Source organism: Ranitomeya imitator, chromosome 5, assembly GCF_032444005.1.
Source record: "Ranitomeya imitator isolate aRanImi1 chromosome 5, aRanImi1.pri, whole genome shotgun sequence".
NCBI classification, from domain to species: Eukaryota; Metazoa; Chordata; class Amphibia; order Anura; family Dendrobatidae; genus Ranitomeya; species Ranitomeya imitator.
The window spans coordinates 294,813,483-294,826,286 of NC_091286.1; the positions used below are offsets into that span (position 1 = coordinate 294,813,483).

At 48.4% G+C, this 12,804-nt stretch overlaps 1 protein-coding gene across 2 annotated transcripts in view; it reads left to right on the forward strand.

The window, feature by feature from the left end:
• The first annotated feature begins 2,128 nt into the window (after window positions 1-2,128).
• SNX3 (sorting nexin 3) overlaps window positions 2,129-12,804 on the forward strand; it is a 31,551-nt gene continuing 20,875 nt past the window's right edge. For both annotated transcript variants that reach the window (XM_069726256.1, XM_069726257.1), the window contains exon 1: window positions 2,129-2,411. In XM_069726256.1, coding sequence (XP_069582357.1) covers window positions 2,250-2,411 — 162 coding nt within the window. In that variant the 5' untranslated portion in view covers window positions 2,129-2,249. The remainder of the gene's footprint in view (window positions 2,412-12,804) is intronic.

The window sequence follows — 12,804 nt, forward strand, 5'->3', positions numbered from 1 at the left end:
TCTGGAGGAAGACTGGGGAGAAGGAAATGCCAAAATGCCTGAAGTCCAGTGTCAAGTACCCAGTCAGTGATGGTGTGGGGTGCCATGTCAGCTGCTGGTGTTGGTCCACTGTGTTTCATCAAGGGCAGGGTCAATGCAGCTAGCTATCAGGAGATTTTGGAGCACTTCATGCTTCCATCGGCTGAAATGCTTTATGGAGATGAAGATTTCATTTTTCAGCACGACCTGGCACCTGCTCACAGTGCCAAAACCACTGGTAAATGGTTTACTGACCATGGTATTACTGTGCTCAATTGGCCTGCCAACTCTCCTGACCTGAACCCCATAGAGAATCTGTGGGATATTGTGAAGAGAAAGTTGAGAGACTCAAGACCCAACACTCTGGATGAGCTTAAGGCCGCTATTGAAGCATCCTGGGCCTCCATAACATCTCAGCAGTGTCACAGGCTGATTGCCTCCATGCCACGCCGCATTGAAGCAGTCATTTCTGTCAAAGGATTCCCGACCAAGTATTGAGTGCATAACTGAACATTATTATTTGTTGGTTTTTTTGTTTGTTATTAAAAACACTTTTATTTGATTGGATGGGTGAAATATGCTAATTTATTGAGACAGGTTTTTTGGGTTATCAGGAGTTGTATGCCAAAATCATCAGTATTAAAACAATAAAAGACCTGACAAATTTCAGTTGGTGGATAATGAATCTATAATATATGAAAGTTTAATTGTAATCATTACATTATGGTAAATAATGAAATTTAACACTATATGCTAATTTTTTGAGAAGGACCTGTATAAATATATACACTGTATATATGTTTTCACAAATATTTGAGCCCATGGATCCATTCTATGTCCATTTTGCAAGCTGGTGAGAAAATCTTGCTGTACGGATGCCATGCGGTTCATTTTATGAGAAAAAAATCGCATCCTCACTGTGGAGACCAGACTGAACCAAAGGATCCATTTTGTCTCCCAGATGAAATCTGCTTCTGCACAGCAAACTTGACATTTCCTTTTATAGAAGTAATCACGCGCGCATTTCTCCTTGATATTGTAGCCTTTCACCCACATACCAGATATTGTAACTTTTCACTAGTATAGATTTGCTTTGTAAGTGATTATGAAATATGAGCGCTTGTGCGCATGTCTGTAAATGCCTAACTTCTTACTATATAAAGAAGGGGCAGCGCCCAGTGAGGCAGGCGTGCTCCGGGGCTACCCCTGTTTATGAACACACAACCTTTGTGCTGCGTGTCATTTACTTGGATTCTTCAATCCAGGAAGCCAGGGACGGAAGAGGACTCAACACTCACATTGAATACAGATCACTGTTCAGGAAATTTTCTGCGTATCTCTGCTGTAAAAAACGGACCGTATTTTTATACGTTAGGTTTAACCCCGGCCTTAAGCTAGGTTCACATTGCATTAATGGCAATGCGCTGACGGCATCCGTTACATAGCGGCACTAACTCTCTGTAACAGATGTGTCAGCGCACCCATTAACTGCTATTATGTAGCGCATCGCTAATGCGTGTCATAATCGGCATGCGTTAGCGATGTGCCGTCATTCTGTGACGGACCCTTGGACGCGGTGTGCAGTGTTTTCGGGTCCGTCACCGCTAGCACAGATGGAGCATCTGCACTAGCGCGACCGCATAACACGATCTTTAAAAGGCACTTGCATTGTGCAGTCCGTTTATTGCATGCGATGAACGGACTGCACTAACGCAATGTGAACCTAGCCTTATACCTATAAAAAACAGAAAAAGTTGCCGAATAAGAAAGCAACTTCAGCCTCGTCTGGATAGAAGGTGAAACCAAGCTCCAGGGTGAAGGGCTTAAAGGTGTATTACCCCAGCCACACAGGAAGGACCCATCCTCTCCCCTCCCTGTACTGGCCCTTCTGACGGCCCATACACACGGACACTACACGCCCTGTACCCGCTCTGCTGGTGCGGCCGGATGCGGACTTTACGTGTGCTGTGCTCGCTGTGCGGACCTTACGTGTGCTGCTGTGCGGCAGTATGCGCCTGCGCCGTGTATCGTCCCGCTCAGGCTCAGCGGCGCGCTATTCACGTGACTGCGTAATCGGATTTCAGGGATCACGTGTCAGCTACAGTCTTCCGCCTCCGCCGCCGCCGCCGCCCTCCCATCTCTGTCACCTGACTGATTGCGGCCGCCACTTCCGGCAGTCACTGGACAGCTCCTGATCTGTTCCGCCTGGGTCACTGTTCGTTTGGTTGTCAATGGCAGAAACCGTGGCAGATACCCGCCGCCTAAACAGCAAACCCCAGAATCTGAATGACGCGTACGGGCCGCCAAGCAATTTCCTGGAGATAGATGTGAGCAACCCGCAGACGGTCGGGGTGGGCCGGAACCGCTACACGACATACGAGGTCCGGCTGAAGGTGAGCAGGGCTGTGTGGCGCTACCGGGGGGCGAGTACCGGTGTGTGGAGTCTGTGACCCTGCAACTGAGGGGGCAGTAAGGTACCAGCCTGTACCCCATGAGCTGGGCATAGTCCATTCCTTGTACAGACCTGTGCTGTGCCGCCTACCACCCTGGGGTCAGTAAGGTACCAGCCTGTACCCCATGAGCTGGGCATAGTCCATTCCTGTACAGACCTGTGTGCTGTGCCGCCTACCTCCCTGAGGTCAGTAAGGTACCAGCCTGTACCCCATGAGCTGGGCATAGTCCATTCCTGTACAGACCTGTGCTGTGCCACCTACCTCCCTGGGGGCAGTAAGGTACCAGCCTGTACCCCATGAGCTGGGCATAGTCCATTCCTGTACAGACCTGTGCTGTGCCACCTACCTCCCTGGGGGCAGTAAGGTACCAGCCTGTACCCCATGAGCTGGGCATAGTCCATTCCTGTACAGACCTGTGCTGTGCCACCTACCTCCCTGAGGTCAGTAAGGTACCAGCCTGTACCCCATGAGCTGGGCATAGTCCATTCCTGTACAGACCTGTGCTGTGCCACCTACCTCCCTGGGGGCAGTAAGGTACCAGCCTGTACCCCATGAGCTGGGCATAGTCCATTCCTGTACAGACTTGTGCTGTGCCACCTACCTCTCTGGGGGCAGTAAGGTACCAGCCTGTACCCCATGAGCTGGGCATAGTCCATTCCTGTACAGACCTGTGCTGTGCCACCTACCTCCCTGAGGTCAGTAAGGTACCAGCCTGTACCCCATGAGCTGGGCATAGTCCATTCCTGTACAGACCTGTGCTGTGCCACCTACCTCCCTGGGGGCAGTAAGGTACCAGCCTGTACCCCATGAGCTGGGCATAGTCCATTCCTGTACAGACCTGTGCTGTGCCACCTACCACCCTGAGGTCAGTAAGGTACCAGCCTGTACCCCATGAGCTGGGCATAGTCCATTCCTGTACAGACCTGTGCTGTGCCACCTACCTCCCTGGGGGCAGTAAGGTACCAGCCTGTACCCCATGAGCTGGGCATAGTCCATTCCTGTACAGACCTGTGCTGTGCCACCTACCTCCCTGGGGGCAGTAAGGTACCAGCCTGTACCCCATGAGCTGGGCATAGTCCATTCCTGTACAGACCTGTGCTGTGCCACCTACCTCCCTGAGGTCAGTAAGGTACCAGCCTGTACCCCATGAGCTGGGCATAGTCCATTCCTGTACAGACCTGTGCTGTGCCACCTACCTCCCTGGGGGCAGTAAGGTACCAGCCTGTACCCCATGAGCTGGGCATAGTCCATTCCTGTACAGACTTGTGCTGTGCCACCTACCTCCCTGGGGGCAGTAAGGTACCAGCCTGTACCCCATGAGCTGGGCATAGTCCATTCCTGTACAGACCTGTGCTGTGCCACCTACCTCCCTGGGGGCAGTAAGGTACCAGCCTGTACCCCATGAGCTGGGCATAGTCCATTCCTGTACAGACCTGTGCTGTGCCACCTACCTCCCTGAGGTCAGTAAGGTACCAGCCTGTACCCTATGAGCTGGGCATAGTCCATTCCTGTACAGACCTGTGCTGTGCCACCTACCTCCCTGGGGGCAGTAAGGTACCAGCCTGTACCCCATGAGCTGGGCATAGTCCATTCCTGTACAGACCTGTGCTGTGCCACCTACCACCCTGGGGTCAGTAAGGTACCATCCTGTACCCCATGAGCTGGGCATAGTACATTCCTGTACAGACCTGTGTGCTGTGCCACCTACCACCCTGGGGGCAGTAAGGTACCAGCCTGCACCCCATGAGCTGGGCATAGTACATTCCTGTACAGACCTGTGTGCTGTGCCACCTACCACCCTGGGGTCAGTAAGGCAGCAGCCTATACCCCATGAGCTGGGCATAGTCCATTCCTGTACAGACCTGTGCTGTGCCACCTACCTCCCTGGGGTCAGTAAGGCAGCAGCTTATACCCCATGAGCTGGGCATAGTCCATTCCTGTACAGACCTGTGCTGTGCCACCTACCTCCCTGGGGTCAGTAAGGCAGCAGCTTATACCCCATGAGCTGGGCATAGTACATTCCTGTACAGACCTGTGTGCTGTGCCACCTACCACCCTGGGGGCAGTAAGGTACCAGCCTGCACCCCATGAGCTGGGCATAGTACATTCCTGTACAGACCTGTGTGCTGTGCCACCTACCACCCTGGGGGCAGTAAGGTACCAGCCTGTACCCCATGAGCTGGGCATAGTACATTCCTGTACAGACCTGTGTGCTGTGCTATCTACCACCCTGGGGTCAGTAAGCTGCCAGCCTGTACCCCATGAGCTGGACATAGTACATTCCTGTACAGACCTGTGTGCTGTGCCACCTACCACCCTGAGGTCAGTAAGGTACCAGCCTGTACCCCATGAGCTGGGCATAGTACATTCCTGTACAGACCGGTGTGCTGTTCTTTGCCACCTACCACCCTGGGGTCAGTAAGGTAGCAGCCTATACCCCATGAGCTGGGCATAGTACATTCCTGTACAGACCTGTGTGCTGTGCCGCCTACCACCCTGGAGTTAGTAAGGTACCAGGTTGCACCCCATGAGCTGGGCATAGTACATTCCTGTACAGACCTGTGTGCTGTGCCGCCTACCACCCTGGAGTTAGTAAGGTACCAGGCTGCACCCCATGAGCTGGGCATAGTCCATTCCTGTACAGACCTGTGTGCTGTGCCACCTACCACCCTGGAGTTAGTAAGGTACCAGGCTGCACCCCATGAGCTGGGCATAGTACATTCCTGTACAGACCTGTGTGCTGTGCCACCTACCTCCCTGAGGTCAGTAAGGTACCAGCCTGCACCCCATGAGCTGGGCATAGTACATTCCTGTACAGACCTGTGTGCTGTGCCGCCTACCACCCTGGAGTTAGTAAGGTACCAGCCTATACCCCATGAGCTGGGCATAGTACATCCCTGTACAGACCAGAGTGCTGTTCTTTTCCACCTACCACCCTGAGGTCAGTAAGGTACCAGCCTTTATCTCATGATCCACCATGAAATTTGCATTTAACTCTACTGGATATTGCTTTATTTTTTTAAATGGTGAAATAACATGCTCAACATCGTATGTGTGCATATACCCATAGAGTGTGCAGATGTTACCATATTGGACAATAGGAGTTTTAAAAAAATCAATGCACAAATCTTTATTAAAGGTAACCTGAACCCCCCCCCCCCCCCAGGCGTTTGAAACTAAAAGAGCCACCTTGTGCAGCAGTAATGCTGCATTCTGACAAGGTGGCTCATTTAGTTATTGGTGCTGTAAATGTAGAAATAATCCTTTTGTAATTTGTCCGAAATACCTTTCTTCAGTCTTGGAGGCAGGCCTTTCCCCCCCTGCTGCAGATGCCTCACAGCCGTCACTCAAGTCTTCTTGGCGCCAGGCGCCGCCTCCTCAGCGCTGTTTTGAAATCTGCCGGTGCCTGCGCTCTTTTGTCATGCCTTGGGTAGGCGGTGAGTGCTGCCCGTCTGTCCTCATATGCAGTCTCGCTGACGGCGCCTGTGCGGCCGCCCTGCCTGTGAATCCCAGCCCCGCAGTGTCTTATGATTTATTCACATTGCGGGGCTGGGATTCACAAGCAGGGCGGCCGCACAGGCGCAGTCAGCGAGACTTCATATGAGCACAGAGGACGGGCAGCGCTCACTGCGCCTGCCCAAGGCATGACAAAAGAGCGCAGGCACCGGCAGATTTCAAAACAGCGCTGAGGAGACGTCTGCATCAGGGGGTGAAACGCCTGACTCCAAGACTGAAGAAAGGTATTTAGGACAAATTACAAAACAGATTATTTCTAAATTTACAGCACCAATAACTAAAAGAGCCACCTTGTCAGAATGCAGCATTACTGCTGCACAAGGTGGCTCTTTGAAACTAAAACGCCTGGGGGGGTGACAGGTTCCCTTTAACCCCTTAGTGACCGCCAGTACGCCTTTTAACTGACCTGAGATATGAGACTTACCGTATATCCCCATATAGGTGACAATCCAGCAGCTGTTGACTGGACACTATAGCTGACAACTTGCTGCATCAGCCATGATCAGTGTTTGCAGCATCCAAATCTATTTAACCCCTTAGATGCTATTGTCAGTAGTGACTACATCATTATAAATGGTTAACAGAGTGTGGGGGCTTCCTTTTTATCCCAATTGGTGGTCTCAGATCATGATTGTGTGGACCTGATGTTTGTCATGGCAATTCATGGCCAAATAGCGGCTTTAAGGCCCCTTCACATTAAGCGACACTGCAGCGATACCGACACCGATCCGGATCGCTGCAGCGTCGCTGTTTGGTCGCTGGAGAGCTGTCACACAGACAGCTCTCCAGCGACCAACGATGTCGGTAACCAGGGTAAACATCGGGTAACTAAGCGCAGGGCCGCGCTTAGTAACCCGATGTTTACCCTGGTTACCATCCTAAAAGTAAAAAAAAACAAACACTACATACATGCATACCTACAGCTGTCTGTCCTCCAGCTCTGTGCTCTGCACTCCTCCTGTACTGGCTGTGAGCACAGCGGCCGGAAAGCAGAGCGGTGACGTCACCGCTCTGCTTTCCGGCTGACCGACGCTCACAGCCAGTGCAGGAGGAGAGCAGAGCACAGCACTGGAGGACAGACAGCGGTAGGTAAGTATGTAGCGTTTGTTTTTTTTTTTACTTTTACAATGGTAACCAGGGTAAATATCGGGTTACTAAGTGCGGCCCTGCGCTTAGTTACCCGATGTTTACCCTGGTTACCAGTGAAGACATCGCTGGATCGGTGTCACACACGCCGATCCAGCGATGTCCACGGGAGATCCAGCGACGAAATAAAGTTCTGGACTTTCCTCAGCGACCAACGATCTCCCAGCAGGGGCCTGATCGTTGGTCGCTGTCACACATAACGATTTGATTAACGATATCGTTGCTACGTCACAAAAAGCAACGATATCGTTAACAATATCGTTATGTGTGAAGGTACCTTTAGAGTCTGCCGGCTGTAGTAATCTGTTCAGAAGTTAGTGACATTTAGGTGGTAAAAATACACATTTTCATTTTTCTCATACCACTTTGCATTAATTCCTGAAAATCACCCGAAGGGTTAACAAACTACCTGACTGCAGTTTTCTATATGTCAGGGGGTGCTGTTTTTAAAATGGCATCACTTGTGGGGATTTCCCTATATATAGGACCCCCAAATTCACTTCAAACATGGATAGGTCCCTAAAAAAATACATTTTGTAAATTTCCTTGAAAAAAATTTAAATTGTTGCTACATTTTTAAACCTCCTAAAATGCTAACAAAATAAAATAACATTTTGCAAATGGTGCTGATGTAAAGCAGATGTGTGGGAAATGTTATGTATTAATGTTTTGTTGTGGTATGACTATCGAGATTAAAGGGATGATCATTCAAAGTTGGAAAATTGCTAATTTTTAACATTTTTTTCAAATTTCTGATACTTTTTATAAATAAACACAAAGCATATCAACCTAAATTTACCATTATCATAAAGTAGAATGTGTCACAAAAAAACAATCTCAAAATCACTGGGATTTGTTGAAGCGTTCCAGAGTTATTACCACATAAAGTGACACTGGCCAGATTTCAAAAATTTGGCTCCGTCACTAAGGGGTTAAACACCACATAATTAGAAAAACACATGCATGTAAAATACAAATTAAGGACACCATAAATTGGAATCCAGTACACTATCAATTATGAAAATCCAGTGTGAACAATCAGGGAAGAGGAAGCCCTAATTTCTATGTACCCCCCACTTTAAAGCTATAACCCTCACAATTAGCAATTACTGTGTAACCCATTGTACCTACTGTCAACCACAGAGGGTAAGGCTTTCAAGGGAGGGAATATTTCCCCTAGGGTCCTGAATCAACTATGCCAAATTGTGTCCGCTCTTGGAAATAAAAGGTAATAGAGCAAAGTCCTCTTACCCACGTTTCACTGCTCTACCGCTTGCTTTATCAACGCGCGTCGGGGTTGCACACTTTCACCATAGTTTTTGTGGACTCCAGTACTGTGTAAGAGGACCTTGTTCTATTACCTTAAATTTCCATGGTAGGAGCGGACACAATTTGGCATGGTTGATACAGGACCCTAGTATTGTAATGTAAATTGTTAAAATGTCTAGTACCAATCTCTGAAGTTCTAAGCAAATACCTTTTAGGGTATGTGCACACGTTCAGGATTTTTCGCGATAAAAACGCATTAAAAACGCATACATATGCATCCTATCATTTAGAATGCATGCCACAATTTTTGTGCACATGAAGCGTCTTTTTCCGCGAAAAAAACGCATCGCTGTAAAAAAGCAGCATTTTCATTAATTTTGCGGATTTTTCGCGTTTTTCCCGCTATTTATGCATTGGGAAGCTCCGTAAAAAAATGCATGCGGATTTCTGGCAGAAATGTCTGGTTTTTGTCAGGAAATTTTTGCAAGAAATCCTGAACGTGTGCACATACCCTTATACCACAGCAAGTATCTTTCTCCAGGAGCGCTCCTTTACATCAGCCAAATCTTTCACTGTTATTTATTGACTAGATGGTGGCCCGATTCTAACGCATCGGGTATTCTAGAATATGCATGTCCACGTAGTATATTGTACAGCCCACGTAGTATATTGTACAGCCCACGTAGTATATTGCCCAGCGACGTAGTATACAGCACAGAGCCATGTAGTATATTGCCCAGGCCACGTAGTATATTGCCCAGCCACTTAGTATATTGCCCAACCACTAGTATATTGCCCAGTCATGTAGTATATTGCACAGCGAACAGCAATGTAGTATACAGCACAGAGTATATTGCCCAGAGCCACGTAGTGTTTTGCCCAGAGCCACGTAGTGTTTTGCCCAGAGCCACGTAGTGTTTTGCCCAGAGCCACGTAGTGTTTTGCCCAGAGCCACGTATGTCACAGGATAAAAAATAAACATATACTCACATGACCGTGACGTCATGGCAGGTCCTTCTCACGTAGGGGCGCAGGACCTGTGATGACGTTGCGGTCACATCACCGTGACGTAATGGAAGGTCCTTCTTGCGCAGGCGCGCACGACCTGTTATGACGTCGCGGTCACATGACGGTGACGTCATGGAAGGTCTTTGTCGCATACCATCCTTAGCACCGGAGCGTCACGAGGAGCTGAAAGGCGCCGGAGGGTGAGTATATGATGATTTTTATTTTTTTTTTAATATTTGTAACATTAGATCTTTTTACTATTGACGCTGCATAGGCAGCATCAATAGTAAAAACTTGGTCACACAGGGTTAATAGCGGCGGTAACGGAGTGAGTTACCCGCAGCAGAACGAGGTCTGTTACCGCTGGCATTAACCCTGTGTGAGTGGTGACTGCGGGGAGTATGGCGCAGGCGCTGGGTGCTGACTGAAGGGGAGTAGGGAGGGACTAATCGGACTGTGGCCGTCGCTGATTGGTTGCAGCAGCCATGACAGGCAGCTGGCGAGACCAATCAGCGACTTGGATTCCATGACAGACAGAGGCCGCGACCAATGAATATCCGTGACAGGCAGAAAGATAGACAGAAAAACGGAAGTGACCCTTAGACAATTATATAGTAGATAGTACATGTGACCATCGTTAGATTTGAGATTTAATAAAAAAGCAATGTGTCAGTGATACTGTGCGACGCTCACTTGTACAGTGTCGAATGTGTCTAGCACATGCTATATATTCTTGACAGCAGCTGCCAGTGATACCCTTCATATATCGTGGTCAATGTTTCTGATATCATATATCATATCATATTTTGTTATATATGTTTGCTAGAGACTACAACAGCTTGGTAGTAACATGCATAATGCTAATGACTTGTGCACACTTTAAATATTTGCTGTGTTTTTGTCACAATTTTTCTGCGCAGTTTTGTCACAAAAACTGAAGGATTATCTAAAGCCAGCAAAGAGAATGAGATTTCTGAAGTGTCATGCACACATTGCTTATTTGTTTTCCCTTGCACGTTTTGAAGCCGTTTCAATTCATGAGCATGCCACAGCTACTGGTCAGGAGAGGGTGCAAAAACGAGTATACAGACAGGACAGCATGGGATCGCAGCTCATTCTTTGTGAGGTAAAACTTGTACTGCTTCTGATTTTTAAAAAAAAAGTTTTACCTCATAGAAAGCAGCAGCTGTAAGTGGGCCTCAATTATTCAAACGGGTTTCTTCAGAACTCTGAAGTAAAACTGTTTGAAATGTGGCAAAATTGTTGCGCAAATATATAGTGACTTCTGGCATTCTTACACCAAATTCTGCCACGTCTGACAACATTTAGAAAAGTGGGTGGAATTTGGTTGAAATGGGTGTGACTAAGCTCAGCAAACAAATTCATCATCATTTATGCCACTTTTGTGGCATAAGTTATGACAGATGCTCTCCAGTTTTTGATTGGAGTCCACTGCTTGTGGTGGTGCACGTGAGAGGTGCCCCAAATTCAGCCGGTCCTGGCCAGTTTTGATGAATTAGGACCATAAGGTGCGTGAGCGTTCTTAAGAACACTTCTTTCACGATTATCTTACCATGTCACAGGAAGCCGATCACTCGATGAATAACAAAAACACTTGGTCACCTGGTGAAATGTTTTTTGTTTTGCGCAGACTTTTGTTGACTTTCACGAACCAAGCCTGTTTTTTTTTACTTTAACATGGTAACCAGGGTAAACATCGGGTTACTAAGCGCGGCCCTGCACTTAGTAACCCGATGCTTACCCTGGTTACCAGCGAAGACATCGCTGAATCGGTGTCACACACGCCGATTCAGCGATGTCAGCGGGAGATCCAGCGACGAAAAAAAGTCCTGGCCTTTCTGCCCCGACCAACGACATCACAGCAGGGTCCTGATCGCTGCTGCCTGTCACACTGGACGATATCGCTAGCCAGAACGCTGCAACGTCACGGATCGCTAGCGATATCGTCCAGTGTGACGGTACCTTAAGGCCGGTGTCACACTTGCAACTGCAATGTGAGAAACTCGCTCCTCAATACCTGGCACTGCCGCCAGCACTCAGGAGCGGAGCATGCGGCTGCATGTATTTCTATGCTCCAGTCCGAGCCGCCGCCGGCAGTGCCGGGTATTGTGGCGCGTTTCTCGCATTGCAGTTGCAAGTGTGACAGCGGCAAATACACTGCTGGCAGGAGAGTTGAGCATTCATTTATTATATGTAAACTCCTCTTCATAAGCGGAGAAAGTCTGATGTCAGTGTGGCTGTTCATACAGGTCGCTTATCATTGCAGGACTAAAGGTATTCCTCTGATGGATCTCCCCTATAATCACCAGCTAGTCAAAGTTGTCTCCTCATCTCACCATCACCAGTTTGTACTGAGATTTCACAAGTCATGGCCAAGGTTCAGCTGCACTTACTCACCAGGAGAGTTAATGCCTCACTCTCTCATAAGTGAAGTCAGCTTAATATGATGGGTGGTAGAAAATTCTCTGGAACTATTTAATCATTTCTTTCTGTTCTGCTTTTCAGAGGAGACTGCGATACATTTAGCTGAGGTAGCTCGTCAAGCCTCGACGGCTATCAGCGGCTGGGGGCTTTCGCTGACGGCAAGCTCCATTTCACCCAACAGAAACTGCCAAGCAGGAGACAGGGGTACACAATGGCTGTCCTAAATTCTCGCTGTGGGCTGCTCCTGCATAGGTTTATGTTTGCAGACAGTCCCAATGTAGGGCCTTTCACTCAGAGGCTGGCGATAGGCAACTTTATATAGCTGTGTAGTAGGTGAATACTTGTTTGCTGTGATTGCTTGAAAAAGAAGAGGTTTTGCTCTGGTCAACATATAGGCTAAGTACTAGTGGTGAACTGCTTTTTACTACTAGCGATCAGGGCTGGGGAGTCTGAGTCGTGGAGTTGGTGTCATGGAAATTGAGGAGTCGAAGTTTTGGCTTACCGACCCCCACAACCCTGCTAGTGATGTATGCGCTCAGAAGCAGCTAAGATCGCCCTGGATCGATATATATATATATATATATATATATCAGATTTTCAGCGGCACTCGGTCTGGAACGTTCAGCTGCATAGAAATACATACGGCCACTCGCCCCGGTCCCGAGTGCCAGCAGCTGTGCGAGACTTGCACAAGTGTGTCACCGGCCTTGTGGTCATCTTCCTTTAGAGCATCTCAGATATCTTGTAAAGAGAAGGGTGGATAAGTTCACCAATCCCTGGCAGACAGGCTCAATCGCTGCAGGAAACCTAGCACATACCAGCCGGAGCAACACCAATAGCAGCAAACAACCCATAGAAAAGGCCAGTGTGGAAAGGTATGTCCTGAGCCTATAAAACTTCACCTTTATCAGAAATAAATTGAAAACTCCTCTTGTGAGCATTAAAGTAG